Below are 20,789 nucleotides of genomic sequence, written 5' to 3'. Positions count from 1 at the left end.
CTTCCCTCTTAACAAAACGAACTGATCACTCTGTAATTGTTGGCACATTATCTGAAATGATTCCTAACAACTGAATGCCGATGTTATAGTTTCCAGTCGCACCTACTCATGTGAACAGGTGGCCAAGCACTTAGATCTGCAAAAATGGGGAAGGAAACGAGAGTGTACATTTTCTCTTTCTTCCAATAAGATCCATTCATTTACTGACACATGAACTAATCGGGGAAGAAAACAATTCATTGCCCTATCCATTTTACTGACAGATGCATTTCTGACAAAAACTCACTTCACATTTAATAAGTTAGGAAAATTTGTAACATTTATATTACTTTGATCGTATTCCTCTTCATGATCAAAAGTAAACAATAAAATTTCCACTTATAGATATATTATCTTATTTTCTTAATTTTCCCTGCAGGCATGCATGATAAAAGACTTTCCAATGAACATATGATTTCATTTTTGGTAATGTTATTTGGAGATGGTGAACTGGAAACAAGAGTTAAGGAGAAAAAATAATGACTTAGAGCAATGACTTAAAGTTCCCGATATTTAAAGAGTGCTCATTCTCCTCCAGACTGAGAACAGAGTTTCTAAAGCCAGACACCAAGGGTTCAAATGCTAGCTGTGCCACCAACTTGCTTATGACCTTGGCAAGTTACTTAATGTACGAAAATATTAGGATGGCTTTTTCTTTTCAAAATTCTTTTGGGGGCAAGCAAGCCAACAGCATGGAGACTGCTACCACAGTACAAGGGGAAAGAAAAGGAGAACAAAGAATCGAGACCAAGCTAACAAGTATGGGGAAGAAAACAGATGCTTGGAGTGAAGATGAGTCAGAGTTACAGGATGACTGAGATTTTTGAATCTGGAGGGTCTGGACGGGAAATCAACTAAGATGCCTGGGACCCATCAGGATTCCAGAGGCACCACCTCTCCAGCTGTCCACCTGTGATCATCTGCCTCTGGCAACCCAACTACTCCTGCACTACACAGGCCATCCCTAACCTGTAAGTTGAGTTCACCCAAGCTCTGTACCCTAAACTCCAAACATGTCCTTGACCCCTTTACTGTGAAAGGGAAGCCTAAGAAACTCTGCCAAAATGCTTAAAAAAAATCAAACCTTTCCTGTTACATTTTTTTTTAATGAAGATGTCACAGATGCTCAATGAAAAAATATCAATTCAAGAAAAACAAGCAGAAGACAACATACATAACCCCACCACCAAAGGCACTATTCACCTACACATTGATGTAGCTGTATGTATTTTCTTCAATCCATAATTCTATATTGTTGTTGTTGTTCAGTCTTTCAGTTGCATCTGACTCTTTGCGACCCCATGGACTGCAGCACACCAGGCTTCCCTGTCCCTCACCATCTCCTAGAGTTTGCTCCAACTCATGTCCGTCTACTAGGTGATGCCATCCAACCATCTCCTCCCACCTTCAATCTTTCCCAGCATCAGGGTCTTTTCCAACGAGTCAGTTATTTGCATCAGGTAGCCAAAGTATTGGAGTTTCAACTTCAGCATCACTCCTTCCAATGAATGTTCAGGACTGATTTCTTTAGGATTGACTGGTTTGATCTCCTTGCAGTCCAAGGGACTCTCAAGAGCCTTCTCTAACACCACAGTTCAAAATCCGTTGGCACTCAGCCTTCTTTATGGTCCAACCATGTAATTCTATACAGTTGAGGTTATGCTAGAGTTAAAAATTTCTATTTTGCTGTTGCTTTTCCATTGACCTTTACATATCATGAACATTCAAAATGAGTGACTGTGAATGTTTCCACTGCAGCTCCCCTGGATCTATCCCGCCTCTCTGGACTAACCTCTACCACTGCAGTACAGACGTTTAGACTCTCCTAAGTCCACTGGTGAAAGTGACTCCTGGCTGGTCTGGTGTGGTGTGGCCTGCCTCTGTTCTCTCTGGCCTAACACAGAAAGAACAGTCAGTTTTCAAGTCAGTCTTCTCAAAAGAGATGTTTTACTCTTTATACTTCTCTGAAAACAGTGCTACAGCTGCTGCTGCTAAGTCGCTTCAGTCGTGTCCGACTCTGTGCGACCCCAGACGGCAGCCCACCAGGCTCCCCCGTCCCTGGGATTCTCCAGGCAAGAACACTGGAGTGGGTTGCCATTTCCTTCTCCAGTGCATGAAAGGGAAAAGTGAAAGTGAAGTCGCTCAGTCGTGTCCAACTCTTCGGGACCCCATGGACTGCAGCCTACCAGGCTCCTCGCTCCATGGCAGTTTCCAGGCAAGAGTACTGGAGTGGGGTGCCATTAAAAGGTAATTATGGCAGTTTAAGAAGTGAGGTGGGGCTGCTAGCTGATCAGGCACTGACTGAAGTTGCATAATTTATTCCCTTTCCTACAACTTCAAGTATTATTTGGGGGCATCCAATGGATTTCTAGGTAAAATCAGTATGAGATCTACTGATATTAAAGAAAACAAGCTTAATATCAAGGTGCAGAGACTGGATCGTAATGAACAGACATTATGAGAATCATAGAACAGATCACTAAGTTTGTGATCCACGTGCTAGATTTAGGGTCTCCTAGCTATAGGAAAAGATACAGTAGAGCCAGTCCTCCTCCATATCGATGGGTACTGATCCATGGACTCAATCAACCATGGATGGAAAATATCCACATACAAAATATTCCATAAATTTCCAAAAAGCAAAACCTGAATTTTTGATACTCTGAGACTACTTACACCTTACACAGCATTTACATTACACTTACAATGATTTACAGAGCATTTACATTGCATTAGGTATTACAAGATGATGAAAATATATGGCAGATTTGGGAGGACGTGCATAGGTTATATGAGTGACTTCACTTTCACCGACTGAGTGACTTCACTTTGACTTTTCACTTTCATGCATTGGAGAAGAAATGGCAACCCACTCCAATGTTCTTGCCTGGAGAATCCCAGGGATGAGGGAGCCTTGGTGGGCTGCTGTCTATGGGCTGCACGGAGTCAGACATGATTGAAGCGACTTAGCAGCAGCAGCAGCATAGGTTATATACAAATACTACAGCATTTTATATACGGGACTTGAGTATCTATGGATTTTGATATCTGTACAGGTCCTGGAACCAAATCCCTTTGGATACCAAGGACAAGTGTACAGACTTTGAAAGGGTGTCAAAGAACAGCCAACACAATAATATTATAAGAGCATCTACAAAGAAAGACTATTTTTCTTTTGTAAAAGGTTTGGAGGAAAAGAGAAAAAGCAAACAGGTAAATTAACCTCTTTTTAGTATACAGAATTTTTTTGGGAAAAAGAATAGGGTTTAACCGCACAGTATGGATGTATGTGTGTGCTAAGTTGCTTCAGTTGCGTCCGACTCCTTGCGACCCTAAGGACCATAGCCTGCCAGGCTCCTCTGTCCATGGGGTTCAATAGGCATTCTAGTTAAAAAGAATGGGAAATTCATAGTATAAGAGCTTCTTAAACTGTGAATTAGGTTACTGAGGAAACATAATTTACCTGGATTTCTTTAAAATGCCCGAAACAGAAGTTTAAACTGGTAATTTTCTGGCTATAAGACAAAGGAAAAATTAAGGCCTGGATATAATTTCAATAAACACTTCGATAGAATCCATAGCTTTTCAAAGGAAAGTGGTGGCTAAGCCACAAGACACATGAGTCAGTGTGAAGAAAACTCATTTCTGACAAGAACAGAATCACTGTAAGGACAACAGCCAGCATATTTGTGGTTCATTAATGGAGGTATGTAATGTAAATGTAAAATGTAATGCAAAATATGTAATAAATGTGAAGCAATATATACTTTTAACTACATTGCTAACTTAAAGAACAAAGAAATGCCCTTTATAAAATTCAGTTTTCAAATGTATAAAATACTACTGGTAGTGTGTGAGGGGTGGTTATAAAAGAACTTGAATCTATCAAATGAAATGTGAATAACTATTTTTTTATTTCAATTTTTAATAACAGGAATTACTCCCCAAACCTTCAAATAAATTAAAATAAATGTAAACCTGTAATTCTACAGACTTCACTTCCAATATTTTCTGTGAAGGTCATAGAAATAAGAACATATTCAGATACTTTTTTTTCCTTAATGTTGGAGTATAAAAGTGCTTTTCACTGATCCTAGAAAATTGGCTCTCAGTGATAGTTTATAGTTCTTAGTTTTCCACAACTTTTTTTAAACATAACTTTCTTTAAAAGCCAAATTCAAGTGACTTAGGTGGTTTCCACAGGAATATGCTCTAACACTCCAGCCCCTGATGTCCAGTAGACTCCACCAAATAGCTGCTCGGGCACGGTGGTGTGAAGCTCATAGCCATTCAATACAATGAAAACCGAGCCAAAGAGAATGGTTTTTCAAAGCCACCTACTTCGCAGAGTAAGACAATTAAAAATTTGTATGAAAACAGTCTAAAAGAAAGCCTTCTATTTTACTAATTTCCAGTCCTGTCCTGGATATTTTTAAAATTTCAAATACTAATTTGAAGCAATTTTACAAGTGGAAAAAAATTAAAGAAGTCTTATTCTTTGATTTTGGGAGAAAGCCAAGTGAGCCCTAAATTGCAAAGCTAATTGTTTTGAGAACTCCAGTCTCTTGCCCCAACTCCCCTTAGGATCCAAATTATAATAGCATCAAGTGGTCAGCTTTTAGGAGCTCTGGGTCCTAGAATACTATTTTAATCTCTAAGAGGTTAACATTTCAATGTGTCTTTAAAGGGCTGTTTTATGGAATTCTTTCCACAATTACTTTAAGAGTCAAATAAAAACAGCTGTTCGCAACGGAATTTTATTACGGCAATTTCTGGGGTCAGATTTTTTAAGTTTTGATTACTTATAATCAGAATATTGTTCCCTTTCCTACTTCAAGTACCCAGACCATAACCTCTGAATTTATGAGGGTGGGTGGCTCTTCATTGTTGCTAATATGACCAATAATTTCCAATTATACCACACTTTATAATATGCACACTATACCCAATATAATGATATGTCATTTCAATGTAGCTAGCCCATGAACTTCTACAGGTTTAATGGGGTTTTGCGTATTTAGAATTTCATCATAAAGGGGCCCTTTGGAATCATTAGAACATCAATCCTTTCCCATTATAAGACTCAGCTTTCTTACTAGGCAAGAGCATCAGCGTGCAAGGCAAAGGCTTAACCTACCATAGGTTGTGAGCCAGTTCCCAGTCATAGTTGTCACCCCGGAGGAGAACAGTAACAAATGGCAACGATGACGGATTAAAAACTTTTCAGTGAGTCAGGTGATCGATGAGGAAGGTGGACCATGACCGTTACTAAGAGAAAAACTCCTTATGACCTGAAGTAATATTTAGATCTGCACGTTTTACCCACTACTTTGGGGGGACAGAAGTGTGCAACCTGGGAGCAAATTAAGCATAAAATAACTCATGTTCCCTTTAAGTCACAACTTGCTAACTGTCAAAGTTGAATTAATTAGGATATTTAATATCAAAGAGAGAGAAGTCTTGCTTTTAGAATTTTTTTTTTAAGGAAAGAAGAAAAGGAATGATATGGAGCTGAAAGAGTTGATCCCCAAGCCTGGTGATAAAAACTGTCAGTCCTTATATGTGAAAGGCTTATTTTTTTTACTTGAACAAATAGTGTGTCAGTGTTTTTAAGTCAAAAGAAGAAAAAAAAAAAAAAGACACCTCTACTGAGCCACCATAAACCCTGATTACATTACTATACCCTGTATGTCTTATGTGAAGAGTCCTTGATCTTTTTTTTTTTTTCTCTTAATACATGAGGGATAAGTAGATGAATACTCTTATGGTCCATTAGGAAAGTGAACCTACCCTGCAGGGAGCAAAGGGGGACAGAAGGAGTTCCAATGAGCCCCAACTGTCCTACAGATTTTAATTGCTCCCTATCTGACATGCAGCTTTGGGTGTATATGGATATGCACACACACACACACTCTCAATTAGTCCAGGGTAGAATTTGAGCTCCACTTGAGACTATATAGGTAATATTTCAAACTGATTGGCATTTCCCCCCCTGTGGCCTTATGAATAATACAGTCCTCACAACAGACTTTGGAAATCATTAAAGTCTGACTGAGGCACACGCAGAAGTAGACTGTCAACGCTTGCTCTCTCGGCTAGGAGACTAAACAGATCCTCGGTTGTACTTCTCTTCCTTCTTCCTTTTCCTTTCAAGGCCCACTTTTGGGGGTATATCTCTCCTCATCTGCATCTCCATGAATAGGTGGTTAAGCGGAAAGACGAAATGCAATCTGCAAGCTTGACAGTAAGTCTAGGAAGACATCAAATAACTGAATCTACCTGCTGCGATCAGGTTTGGGGATTATTATTATTATTATTATTTATTCCTTCTGTTGTGCTATCCAGTCTCTAGTTACCAAGGAGAGCTGAGAGCTGACTACACAAAACCCTGCTTTATAGAATTCACAGATCAATGAATTAAATGCACACTGACTACAAAACATATCCCCTTTAAAAGTAATACCTTGTTTGCTGAATATCCTTCTATTCAACAAACAAAAAAATGAATCCTGTAAGAGAATAATCACCCTACTCCCAATTTATTAACCTTAAAGACTTAATTTTCCTGAAGTAGCATAGATCTGTATCAGAAACTTCATTATGGAAATATTGCAAAAGCAAGTCATATTTATTTTCGATAGAATATGGGCTTTAAATTCTACCACAGCAGTGAAGAAGTATTTCAAAACCTAGAGAGAACAGTAATACAAAAGCCAGCACTTGGTAGAAAACACCTAAAAGAAAGAAATGATTATATTCAGTCTTTTCTTTTTAATGAACGTCACCTTTGTGTCACAAGTATTTTTCCTTCCCTCTCCCAGTAAGTCAGTCTGAAATCTCACTCTAAATCTATAATCAATCTCTCTTTCCCCCACTGTAATCCCTTGAAACTCTGGGCTATCACACACACTTTTGACACTGACGTGTGTTTTCTTCTGGATTGCTGGATTTGCTTAATGCATATATCAAGTATCAAACTGCTTTGCATCAGTGACTGGCGGGATAAAAGACCTCTCTATAAAGATTTGCTCATAAAAAAGGGCTAAGAAGGCTGTCTTAGGAAAAGGCTAAACTAACCAATTTTTAAATGCATGAGCAGAAAATGTTAAGGACTAAAGCAATGCTTGCTGATTTTTTCACTAATATCATCGATGTATGACTGAGCAGAGAGGAAGGCCTTAAAAGTTCCCATCCCATTTGCTATCAGTTGGTTCTTTGACACCTGAGTTATCAACAAGGCAAAAGAGCATTCAGAGTTTAAGCCACTTGCAAAGTGAAACTATTTTCTACCATCACAAATACTTCATGGAGACCAACTTTTGAGAAAAAGAAGTCTCCTGAAATGACATGAACAAAGAAACGGGGGAGATATTGGTTAGCCCAGTGAATTCTGGTTACCAATTTCATAATAATGACTCTAATGTCTAATTAGAAGACAAGGTCTATTCATCAGGATCAACAGGCACACTGTTTTTGAAGATCCAAAATTTCAAGTGTAACCATTGTTCCTGTAGATATTTCACTGTATTTAAAAACCAGTAATAGAAAACACTTGCCAAGTTTATTTAGTCTCTGACTGAGGCACACATATGTGATCTAATTTACAGCTTGCACATACAGATGTTCACACTTAGTAAAAGGGCTTCTTAATAGCTTTTTTTAATTAAAAGTGTGTTGATAATAGGTGTTTTAAACATATCCAAACAACAAAGCTGAGCTGACAAATGCCTGTCTTCATGTCTCACATCGAGGCAAGATTTTATGAGAGAAACGACTATGATTCAGTCACATGTCTATAGGATAAATGTTAAACCCCCCCCCCCCCAAACCTCCAAATGAAATCTTTCATTAATTTTTTTCTCTATGATCTGTTTCCAAGTCGAAAATGTTAGATTGCTACTAGGTTTATGTAGCCGAAAGCAGAACCACACAGCCGTTGCTGGCTGCCTGCAGTTTTTTTCCCCTTGCAAAACTTTGAACCCCATCCAGCTTTGACACACTGCCTCTTCAGTTAATAACTATCAAGTTTCCCCTTGTCTCCTGTCTACTTTTCTTTGAGGCAATTGCGCACTCAGCACCCCGAGATAATAACACACATCTATAAGATAAAAGCAATGGCATTAATGTAATTGTCTGCCTCTCTCTCTTTAGCCTAATCTTTTTTTCCTTCAGTTTTGACTGCCTATGTGACACCTGTTTTTGTCTCCTCTGATCCCACGACAGGTTTTCCGCTGACAAGGTTTTTGCCTGACAGAGATTCTGCAGACAAGAGCATAATAAAATATGAAGAACTGCTTGTCAGAGTTTCTGCCAATGCTCATATGAAATAAAGGAAAAAAATGACTTTTTTTTTTTTTGATAAGGGGCCCTGTGACGGTCGCTTTTGGCCCGTCAGGAAAAAGACCTCCCTGGCCAGATTCTCCAAGCCAAACAGGTGTTTTCTTTTATGTGAGAGGTTGATTTGTTTTTTAATTTTTACTGATAGTGGAAAACATGAACAGCCAAAAGCGGGGGAGGGGAGAATTTCTTACCCTCAGATTTTTGCAGGCAAAGGAGTATTGAAGAGCTACTAAATAAAAAGTGAAAAATATTTAGCTCAAGACAGATCTTCCTAATAAAACAAAAATGCCAATATCTGTTAATGATCAAGCAAATTTAACTTCTCTAAAATTTTCTTCTTGGTTGGGTAGGCTACTGAAACCTTCCACCTAACTTTCACTTGTTTTGTTGCTTGAAGACGCACAGAGGAACAAAGACGAAAACAAGAGTAAGGACTGATAAAGAAAGACAAAAACAGAACTACAGGCAGGGTGGGGTGGTTTGCAGGCTGTGCTTGAGGCTGCTGGGAAAGAAACTGGCAATCAGAAATCAGAGACTTTCAGGTACATGCAGGAGATTCCCATAATCCTTCCTGCCATGTGCTACCTCACTCCCTCATGTTGGGGATGCTACAGTGGGTTATAAGCACCCAGAGATGAAGAAGTGTTTTTCCTGAGGTCCCAAGCTAGTGGGAGGGGTTGGTATTATAGAAACTACCCTTCTGGTCTCAGTGAAATATACTGATACTATACCGACCTGATGCCTTCTAACTGTGGTGCTAGAGGAGACTCCTGAGAGTTTCCTGGACAGCAAGGAGATCAATCCAGTCAATCTGAAGGGAAATCAAGCCTGAATACTCACTGGAAGGACTGATGCTGAAGCCGAAGCTCCAGTGTTTTGGTCATCTGCTGTGAACAGCCGGCTCATTGGAAAAGTCCCTGATGTGGAGAAAGATTGAGGGCAGAAGGAGAAGAGTGTGTAAGAGGATGAGATGGCTGGATGGCATCTCCGATGCAATGGACATGAACTTGGGCGGACTTCGGGAGATGATGAGAGACAAGGAGGCCTGGTATACTGCAGTCCATGGGGTCACAAAGAGTCGCACATGACTGGGCGACTGAACACCAACAACAATACAGAAGGAAAGACTTAATTGCTTCTGGGCGCAAGGAGGTCCAGCTGCCCTGATGACCAGGGCAGAGGAAAGCGCAACCATCAACAGCACAGCACGTGTGAAAGCACAAAGGACTGAGTGAAGGAAGGACAGGAGCCGGGATCGGGGATGTTAGGATTCTCACACCGATTTTAACTTCTCTACCAGCAAACCAGGTTAATCAAACACATGATCTCACACTGACATCCACAACAGCCATGCCTAACAGAAACAATTCAAGTCACATATGTAATTTTACATCTCTCTCAGGGCTCAGTTGCTTCAGTCGTGTCTGACTCTTCACAACCTTATGGACTGTAGGCTGCCAGGCTCCTCTGTCCATGGGATTCCCCAAGCAAGAATACTGGAATGGGTTGCCATTTCCTTCTCCAAAGGATCTTTCTGAACCAGGGATCGAACCCATGTCTCGTACGTATCCTACACCGGCAGGTGGCTTCTTTACCACTAGTGCCACCTGGGAAGCCAATCTCATTTAAAAAGCAAAAAACGAACAATGAAACTAATTTTTCAAAAATATTTTCTGTTTAGCCCAATACATAAAATATTTCACCAATATGTAGACCACTTACTTAACTTATATGCAGAGTATATCGTGCAAAATGCCGGGCTGGATGAAGCACAAGCTGGAATCAAGACTGCCGGGAGAAATATCAGATATGCAAATGACACCACCCTTATGGCAGAAATTGAAGAGGAACTGAAGAGCCTTTTGATGAAGGTGAAAGATTGAGAGTGAAAAAGCTGGCTTAAAACTCAACATTCAGAAAAAATAAGATCATGGCATCCGGTCCCATCACTTCATGGCAAACAGATGGAGAAACAGTGGAAAAAGTGGCAGACTTTATATTTTAGGGCTCCAAAATCACTGCAGATGGTGACTGCAGCCATGAAATGAAAAGATGCTTGCTCCTTAGAAGAAAAGCTGTGACAAACCTGGACAGCATATTAAAAAGCAGAGACATTACTTTGCCAAAAATAGTCCATATAATCAAAGCTGTGATTTTTCCAGTAGTCATGCATGCATCTCAGAGTTGGACCATAAAGAAGGCTGAATGCCAAAGAGTTGATGCTTTTGAAATGTGGTGTTGGAAAAGACTCTTGGGAGTCCCTTGGACTGCAAGGAGATCAAACCAGTGAGTTCTAAAGGAAATCAATCCTGAATAATCATTGGAAGGACTGATGCTGAAGCTGAAGCGCCAATCCTTTGGCCACCTGATGTGAAGAGACGACTCATTATAAAAGACCCTGATGCTGGGAAAGACTGAAGGCAAGAGGAGAAGGAGACGACAGAGGATGAACTGGTTAGATGTCATCATGGACGCAATCGGACATGAGTTTGAGCGAGCTCTGGGAGATGGTGAAGGACAAGGAAGCCTGGTGTGCTGCAGTCCATGCGGTTGCAAAGAGTCAGACACAACTGAGCGACTGAACATTAACAACAAGTAAACCACATAAAAACCATTTTCATTGAGCTATTTTACATTCTTGTTTTCTAAGATTAAATCTCTAAATTTCAGTGTACACTTTATATTTACAGCATACCTCAGTTGGGACTAACCACATCTCAAGTGCTCAGTTTGAAAATAGTGGCTTCCCTTTTGGACACCCAGGTCTAGTGTTGCCTTGTGTTCCTTGGCCAATCGAACTTAAGGCCCCAAAAAGCTCTTCTTTCAATTAAATGTGTTTGTACTTGATTTTGTAGGATCACCTGACCATACAAGCAGGCTGAGAGATCTTGAGGCCAAAGGAGGGATTTTATTGTGTATCAAAGAACACAGTCTGGATTTGGAACCAGTCTGTTCCATGTCTAGTTCTAACTGTTGCTTCCTGACCTGTATTGTATAGAAAATATTTAAAAGGATTACGGCCATAACTGGATAGATTTGTAAGCAATCTTTTGAGAAGCCTAGTAGTAAGTTTCCTCTCCCCTAAAGGAGATCAGTCCTGGGTGTTCACTGGAAGGACTGATGTTGAAGCTGAAACTCTAATACTTTGGCCACCTGATGTGAAGAGCTGACTCATTTGAAAAGGCCCTGATGCTGGGAAAGATTGAGGGCAGGAGGAGAAGGGGATGACAGAGGATGAGATGGTTGGATGGCATCACTGACTCAATGGATCTGAGTTTGGGTAAACTCCAGCAGTTGGTGATTGACAGGGAGGACTGGTGTGCTGCGGTCCATGGGGTCACAAAAAGTCGGACACGACTGGGCGACTGAACTGAACTGATACAATACCTCGGGCTTCCCTGGTGGCTTGGTGGTAAAGAATCTGCCTGCCAATGCAGGAAGGTGGGTTCAATCCCTGGGTCGGGAAGATTCCCTGCAGAAGGAAATGGCAACCCACTCTAGTATCCTTTTGTCCAGGAAATCCCATGGACAGAGGAGCCCAGTGGGCTGTAAGTCCAGGGGATCGCAAAGAGTCAGACATGACTTAGCAACTAAACAACAACAAATACAACACTTAGGGTATATGCTCACTAATGACAGATTAACTCAAGCTTCTGAAGAGTTACAGATTTCTACCCTCCTGAAAGGCAAACCCTGGTGAGGAAAGAGTGGTACAGACAACATTTTATGCCTCCCAGAATACAAGTCAGAATTTCTCTAAACACCACAGGTATCTCATCCAGTGATTTTACTATTCAAGTGCAGGGCTGAGGGATGGAGGATGGGTATGGGGATGGGGATCCACACTTAGAAGAAGTCCTCACTATGACACAATAGGAGGAGGAAGAACAGTTGAGAGTTTTGCTGAGGCATCCTGGATTCTTATGACCCAGAAGCATCTCCTCATTATCTGAACAGAGCATCCTGAGTAAAATGAGAGGAGCTGAGTATGTTTCATTTATAACCCCTTCAATTTGTGTTCTGCTTAACCTGCTGAACTCCAGTTAATTAAGATGTTCCTATAAACAATTAAGCTTCCTGTAGGATCGTTAGCAAGATATAAAAATTTATGATGTAATAAAGTGCAATAAAATGATAAAGTGGTTAGCCCATCAAAGCACTTCACATGCAAGAATACAGGTATGAAAATAGGCCAAAGTAGCCTTTCATCCTGCCTAAAATTCATTTCCTTCTGGTTTTTGGATTTTCAACAAATAAGCAATTCTATAGTTCAATTCAACTGATGCACAGTTCTTAAAATATGAAAAAGAAAAGTGTTTCAGACTTCTATTCAAGTAAGGGCTCACATGACATTTTAGGAGAAATGGACAGTATGAAGCTAAATTGGATTTGCTGGGGAATACAAGATCTCCCTGGGAAAACTAGGCCCTACAACCAAAGAAACTGATGACCTAACTCTAGCACTGGGCACCAGAGAAAACCTGCATGGGGCCCAGGAGAGTATCATTACTGTTCAGTCCACATTTTCATTTAATCCTCCTCAAAATGTCACTGTGCTATTCAGGTAGCTTCCTATTATTATCTGAGTTTACAGATGAAAAGAACTGGGGCTTACTAAATAGAGACAGAGATGGGATTCGAAAACTGGCCTGAATACACTCAACTTTTAACCCCGTCAACCACGATAAAACACCTGTTGTGTCATGAAGGTTGAAGTTTTACTTCTGTAAGAATTTAGAAACAACGAACACTTAGCAAGTAGATTATCTCATTTAATATCAGAAAGAACCCTGCAAACGAGGCACTATCATTATCCACATTTCACAGATGAGAAAACAGAGGTTATGTAACCTGGCCTGGGTCCCACTGACAGCAGGCGGTGGAGCCAGGAGCAGAACTTACACCGAGCTGCAGCTTCACCTCCTGTTGTCTTCAGGCCCACTCCCCCATTTGTGTACTTGAAGCTTCTTCAGACCCTGGGGCTCCAGCTCTGTAGCTTCAATCTCCATTTCCTTCCTGGAAAGTCCTTAGCAGGGGACCTGCACTGTACACTTTAGAGATCAGGATTTATCAGATCCACCTTATGTTTCTGTCTGAATAAAATAGAGCTAGAAAAAAACATCTGGGGAGCTAACAGGCAGAGAGCCCAGGACTTTGAAGGGGAGGCACTGTTTGTGCTGTGATTTGGAAAAAAAAAAAAAAAAGTCAGAGTTCAAAGCACTGTTCCAAAGGTGGGCAGGCTGCGACACAAATCAAAACAAGCCGTTCAGGGACGCAACAAGAATATAGTTAATGCCATGAATCAAGGAGCGAACTGTCACATTTGAGAGGGTGTCCTCCTTCTCGAGCTTATCAGCTGTGATCAGGGAGTGAAGGGGAGAAGCACAAGAGGGCACGGTGCCCTCAGGTCATGCAAAGATGGCTCATGTGCCAGGCAGGAAAGCGGCCTTGTGTTTGCTCTCTAAAATAAAAAATAAGTGGAGAGATGTTCAAGGACTTTGTCCATGGAGAGAGCATGGAGGCAGAGCTAGGAGGCACCTAAGAGCTAGTTTCCCTGAAAGAGAATCCTTCAGCTAGGCAAGCCAGGTTTCAGGGTCATCATTGGGAAAAACCAAGTCTTCTACAAAGACAAATTCTTTTAAGCAGATATTCCACTAATTCCCACCTTTTCCAAACCAGTGCACCAAGGGAAGAGAACGGTGGGGTTTCCATCCTCGTGTTTCTAAGGAAAGTCCCAGAGGCATGGCAACCTACTTCCTCCCAAAGGATCAGTTGTCACTGCCACGCTGAAGCCTGCATTTATTTCCCTGTGCTGAGGTATCAAGCTAGAACCTTTCTTACTCTTTTCATCTAATCCTAAATATCCCTCCTCAACAATTGTCTCCCAAAGCAAAATTCAGAATTCAGTCTTGCTGGGAAGGTCTTCAGCTTTTAAGAAGGAGGCCAGCACTTTGCTGGTTAGTATCTGCAAGCATTATTTTCCTTTGTCAGAGGACACTGTTTCACTCACTCTCCTCTCTTATTCTTGACAAATTTACAAATGATCATACAGAAACTGCTGCTGCGTTACTCAGAGTGAGCGTGAGGTCACAGAAGTGTCATGCGTTATTGCTTTTGATAGAAGACTTCTAAAAGGAGTTCTAGGAGTTCTAGCGAAGAACAGAGGGTGGAAAAGGAAAGCTTATACTTAGTTATACTGGCTCCTGGACTCGAGTCAGGGAGAATATTACAGAGCTACCAGTTGGGGATAAACTACTTTCACAGATGTTTAGACAATTCATAAGAAGAGCACAGACTGGGACAAATAATAAAGACATGTGACCTTTCATGGAATAAAATGAAAAATGACTGGTTTTGATCCACCCTGCTTAAATCCTTATAAAGTACCGTGCAGCCAACAAATCTGAAGCGTCCGTAAACAGAATACTGTGATCTCGTGATTCTAAATGTAGGACGGACATAATCAAAAGGTTTTTCATTACAGAAAGCTCAGAACCAATGGCCTTGATTTGGGGCTTAATTATGCAAATTAAGCCTAACTAGGGTTTTATTTTAGGTGTATACTTGCCAGATTTAGCAAAAACACAGGACCACTCAGCTAAATTTGCAAGGTATGTGTTTACACTAGAAAATTATTCACTGTTTACCTGAAATTCAAATTTAATGGGATGTCCTATATTTTCTATTTGGGTGAGTGTCTCTATAAATACCCCTGTTCTGATAAGACATATCTAGTAAAGAGTTGGGAATTCAAATTCAATGATGCCGAGAAAAAAAAAAAAAGAGAGAGAGAAATTACTTCCAGTGAATTACAAAAAAAGAAATACTTGAAATTAATGGATTATATGAATATTAAGTCTTACAGTACATTAAACCATAAAGATGGCTGGTAGATGACACTAAATTAACTTTATACTGCTTATCATTTCCTGTGGCACAGAACTGAAGAATCAAAGCATACCTGGCCCAATACTTTAGAGATGATATATGTTCAATAAACATCTCTTCACTGATGTTCAGATGACACAGGCCAAGCCTGTTCATTTTACATTAAAAATTCTGAATAGTTTCAAAATTGGCAGGAAAACAGCTGGGTTGTTGAGCTAATAATTAAAGTATTTAAAGTCAAAGTATTCTATAAAGAAAATAATGTGCACCAAGCAAGCTACTATGGGGTTCATTAAGCTATGTAGTACCTTTTTCATTTTTTTCATCAAGCCTCTTACCCTTGAAAAATTTTAACTGAACATCCCAAGAAATGGTGGATTTTTTTTTTAAAGGTAGTTTTAACAAGTGAGTTTTGTCAGAAGTAAAAATTACTGATATCACTAAGGAAAAAAAATTATAAATAAATAACCTTTCTAAAATCTGCCCACCTCTTTTATCAAATCAAATATACCCCATCAAGTTTTTATTTTAAACAATAATTTTCCAGTTGTCTTAGATGATCATTAAATGTCTGAAAATCATTTAGAATACCTTAATTGTTTAGAAATAAAATCGTCATCTAGACTATATACATTAAAACTAACTTGCAAATAATAAATACTAAGACTCATTTAGTACAGTAGCCCTCGACCTTTATGTCCCACCTCCAGTTAATCACAAAGGCAACAGGGTTTATTTGATTAGTTACACTTCTTGCTGGGAGCAGGTTCCTCAGAGGCGATTGACGATACTTTCATCAGTCTTCTTTCTACTTCATTCCATCAGCACTCTTCTTTCCATTCCCGCTTGCCCACTGCTTGGTGTATACTAGTAATACTTGCTAATTTGTAAGACTGTATAAAACAGAGGAGAAGGGGGCAGCAGAGGATGAAATGGTTGGATGGCATCACCAACTCAATGGACATGAGTTTGAGCAAACTGCAGGAGATAGTGAAGGACAGAGAAGCTTGCAGTCCATGGGATCACAAAGAGCTGGGCATGACTTAAGGACTCAACAACAACAACAATATAAAATCTTTGGCCGAGCAACTTCTCTGAGGTTCCAGTGGCTAAGAGTCTGCATTTCCAATGCTGGGGGCCCAGGTTTGATCCCTGGTCAGGAAACTACATCCAGCATGCCAGAACTAGAGATTCCAAGTACCACAACTAACCCTCAGCGCAACCAAATAGATAAATGAGTGTTTTTAAAAATTCTTTGCCTGAAGCTTCAATGCTGTGAATAGCAAACTTACTAACTTAGTATGGTGGGAAAGGGTCAAAATGCCATGTCCTAAATTTTGACCAACCCAAACATTTATGTCATCAGTAAAGAAGTCCATTACTGCTCTGACGCCGATACCTTATTCTGATAATGTTAAACCAAGAAAAATTAAACTTGGAGAAAACGTGTATTTAAAACTTTTTGCAAGACTCATTCTGGTAATTTAAAACAAATGAAAGAAAAACACAGAAAAGACAATGCAAAGAGAGAACAGAAAAAAAATACAGTTGTTAAGTGAATTAAGTAGCAGTATGCTGGAGTCCTTTAACCAAAGACTGTGAAATATGGCCGAATTAGAAAATGCCAGGTTATTATACACTGTCTGTATGGACAACCTATATCCCAAAAGAACTTGTTTTAAATAATGTTAAAAATCAATAAAGCCCTGCTTTTATTATCAAAGGGCACAAGCTGAGATTCCTTAATGGGGAAAAAGAGCAGGGAATCCTTCATTAATTCAGTGGGAAATACCTCCTGGTAGTCAAAGAATCATTTTTGGGTTCCCCCATCTCAACTCAATGGTGCTAAGATTTCAAGGAAGTAACCTGTGAAGAGCACCATGTGCAGTGAGTAATTTCAAAGTTCAGGTGTTACAGTAATGTATAGTAATTATGTATTAGTAATACATAATGATGAATTCATTATGCCTTTTGGTTTTTTAAAACATCTTAAAATTTTTGTACAGCAGCTAAAGTCACTAATTCAAGTAGGTTTAAGATACAATCTATAAAGTAAGAGTGTGTGTGTGTGAATAATAACCTATGAAATCCAAAATCTTGTGAAGAAACTGAAGATGCTGATAACAAAGATTAGCAAGACATTAATTCAAAAGAGGCCAACAAATTTCTAAAAATTCATCTTTTTTGTAAAGAACCCTTGATTTTGGCATTTAGCTATTTTTAATGGCAAATGTTAACTTTTTCTGGTACAATTACTGGTGGAGTGTGTTCAGTGCTATGGTGAAATGATTATATAAGATGTATTTTGGTAGTCTTACTGCTTGCTGTTCTATCCACTTTCACAGAAAAATCACACCATAGAAAAATAAGTCACTTTCTCCTTGTCCCACATAAAGAATAATGTCCTGAGTAAGGCAGCCAGAGAGAATGCTGTGCCTCACCTCTGAACAGAAATAAGTGAAGACATGATTTCAGGGTTTTCTGTGCAGGGGAAGAGAGTGAAGCAATTAGTTGAAATGCTAAGGGCAAAAAGAGTGGATGCTCTCATTTCATTGCCAACTCAAAAGCTAAGAGCCAAACCCTTGCTGTCATATATGTCCTACCATATGGGGGGAGAATGGGATATGTATCTGTGTGTACATATTGTGAGTTGTATACAGACATGTTGCTCTTGGGGGAAAAGAGGTCAAAGTGATAATAGAGGTGAGGAAAAGTTAGAACTGAGAAACTTCGAAATTAATATACCAGAAACACAAGATTACTAATGACACACTAGCAAAAGCCCAGTCTGATGTAACAGAAATAACCTTATTCAAGTTTGGGGGAAAAAACCACATCCCTCAGAAAATCTTAGAAACAACCAGTGGCTGTGGATAATTTATGTTGTTCAAGAAGGAAGAAATATTGCTTTTCCCTCCCCATTACACTGCTAATGTAATATGCATGTGGAAGTTAGACAGATAAAATAAACTGGTGACACAGTCCACTTTTATACTCACAAGGCTACCACAGTAGATAGATGATGGTAACGCAAGATGGCTTTGGAAAAAATGAGAGGGAATGAATGAAAAGTCCTTTGTTTAATGACTGCCCCCCAGCTTATTGCTCATGTTTGTCCAGTTTGTTACTTTTAACATGTATTATTTATTTTAAAGACTTCATATATTTTATCTTCAATACTCACAATAATCTTACAAGGCAGGTATTATTAACGTGTTACAGACAAGAATATTCAGATGCAGAGATTTTGACCTACGTGCCATCAAAGTTGTAGAGCCAAGATTTGACCCCACACTGCCTGCCGGGTTCTTTTTCGTTTTTGCTTTTCTTTTTTGTCTCCATGATTCTTAATGGGCTTGGGACATAAGCCATTACCTGGCAGAGCCCAAACATATTGTGGGAAAGGATACTTAGTGATATGAACTGAACTGTGTTTTCGCCAAATTCATATGTTGAAGCCTTCATCCCTAGTCCTTCAGAATGTGACTGTATTTGGAGACAAGTGAGGCCATCAGGCTGGGCCCTCCCGCAACATGACTGGTGTCCTTATGAAAAGAGGAACCTGGATGTACAGAGACACGGGTGTGCCCCCACAGAGCACAGACCACGAGAGCACACAACGAGGGCAGCCGTGTGCAAGCCGGGAAGAGAATCCTCAGAATGAAACCATCCTGATTTTGGACTTCGGGCCTTCAGTACTGTGTGGAGATACATTTCTGATGTTTAAGCCACCCACTTTGAGGCGTTTTGTTACAGCAGTCCTAGCAAGCAGACTACTGTAGGAAAGGAGAAGAAATCATCCAACAGTCACTCGCAAACAAAAGTGACAGCAGCTTAAACGTTGTTCAGAACTGGACTGAGAGTTGTTGCAGATATTGGCCTTGTTAATGAAGCAGGAACAAGTTCCCTCCCTGGAGGTGCTGCAGGACTGTGGCTTTGTCTGCCAGGCACACGCCGTCTAGTATGATCCCCCCATACTACTCTGTGTACCTCTTTTCTCTCCCTCACAGACACAGGGCTGAAATGTCTCCACAATGCCAACCCACATACCCCCAGCAAGCAAGATATATGATAAATTGAAGGCATTTCAAGGCATGGCCTGGTGTCGTTTCTTCAGATCTTGCTAGAATAACATGACATTTATAAAACTACAACCCACTGGATATTTGGCACTGCTTGGGAATGAAGAATATGTCCACTTAAGAGCCAATCCCCCAAGGCTGTCAAAAAAATCTCAAGCCAGGATTTCTTCTATAAACATTACCTATCTTTTAAGATTCTACTGTCCAGGAAGTAAAGAAAACGTCTCTGCTTATTCCCAAGTCTCCTCTGGCCTCAACATAAATAACATAAACCAGACAGAAGGACAGTTAAATGCTTGGTCAAGGCCCAGGGATGGGACAGCTCTGTGCATCTGGCAAGGAGCCTCCGCACTTCCAGCCGTGGCCCTGGGTCACCCTCGCCCGGAACACACGCCTATGCAGAGCTCACCCTCCACCGGGGGCCAGCCTCCTCGAATCCCTGGGCATGCTGAAAGCGGGTATTTACGGATTCTTTTTTCAGATACCAGTCAAATAATGTTCCCGTTCACTCACTCACTCACCTTAAGACCATACAAAATTTAACATCTGGGAGGATCAACTCTGCCCCGAAAGCAGATGACAAGGGTGGGCAGTCATGGAGGAGTTCTCCTCAAGCAAAGAGGATTTGCCAGCTCGCCTCTGAGGTCCCGGGCCTGAAAGGCCAACTGTGGTATGTTTGAGTTTCCATGGGGCCTGGTGCTTGCTGGCTGCTGCTGCGTTCACTCAGAACCCAACTGTGCTATAAACATCTAGCCCTTCTGCTGAGAGCTGCCCGCCTGGCCTTACTTCTGGGAGCCAAGAATACGCTATTTGGGAGCTGCAGGCTACATGGGAGCTAACACTGGGGGCACAGCCGACCCTTCTCTTCTCCAGGCCAGTGATGGCTCTAAAAGGAAAACAAAAAACAAAAAACAAAAAACCACGCTTACACGAACATAACAAGAGCAAGGAGAAAAGTCCAGATTTTCCTCACCGTGTGCCACCCAGCCATGTTTACACTGATCGCAAGTCCTCAGGTTAATCTTCCCCGGCTGGAAACACTCACATGTGCAGTTCACCAGTGTGCAGCGGATGGCCTGAGAGTGAGAGGAGGAAAAAGAGATCAGCGTCTGTTCAAAAGGGACCCTACTTCTTCAGCATTTTAAGAAATAACACCTTCTTCCCATTTTTAACAGCTTTAGGGGCCTGGAGAGATTTAGAGAAAAATTTTGAAACCATCAAAAATCTCTTACCAAAACATATTAGAAAACAAAGCTGATTCATTAACAGAATGTTTCTTGCCATTCATAGATGAGCTTTAAATTGGAAGCATAGACTAAGTAGTATACGAGTGAACCTTATTCTTATTCTATGAGATGCTGGCTCTGAAATACCCGAGATCCGAAAGAGAAAAAAAGATCGCTACTACCAAATATTCACTGGCAAGAATGCAAACGATAT

The 20,789-nt window shown here is 40.4% G+C and overlaps 1 protein-coding gene across 11 annotated transcripts in view; it reads right to left on the bottom strand.

The window, feature by feature from the left end:
- BNC2 (basonuclin 2) overlaps positions 1–20,789 on the bottom strand; it is a 479,630-nt gene that overhangs the window by 146,761 nt on the left and 312,080 nt on the right. For all 11 annotated transcript variants that reach the window (XM_044939822.2, XM_044939817.2, XM_044939819.2 and 8 more), the window contains one exon: positions 20,323–20,425. In XM_044939822.2, coding sequence (XP_044795757.1) covers positions 20,323–20,425 — 103 coding nt within the window. The remainder of the gene's footprint in view (positions 1–20,322; positions 20,426–20,789) is intronic.

The sequence above is a fragment of the Bubalus bubalis genome, chromosome 3, assembly GCF_019923935.1.
Source record: "Bubalus bubalis isolate 160015118507 breed Murrah chromosome 3, NDDB_SH_1, whole genome shotgun sequence".
NCBI lineage: Eukaryota > Metazoa > Chordata > Mammalia > Artiodactyla > Bovidae > Bubalus > Bubalus bubalis.
Note: the sequence above shows the minus strand (reverse complement) of the source record. Positions and strands in the feature narration are given on the sequence as shown.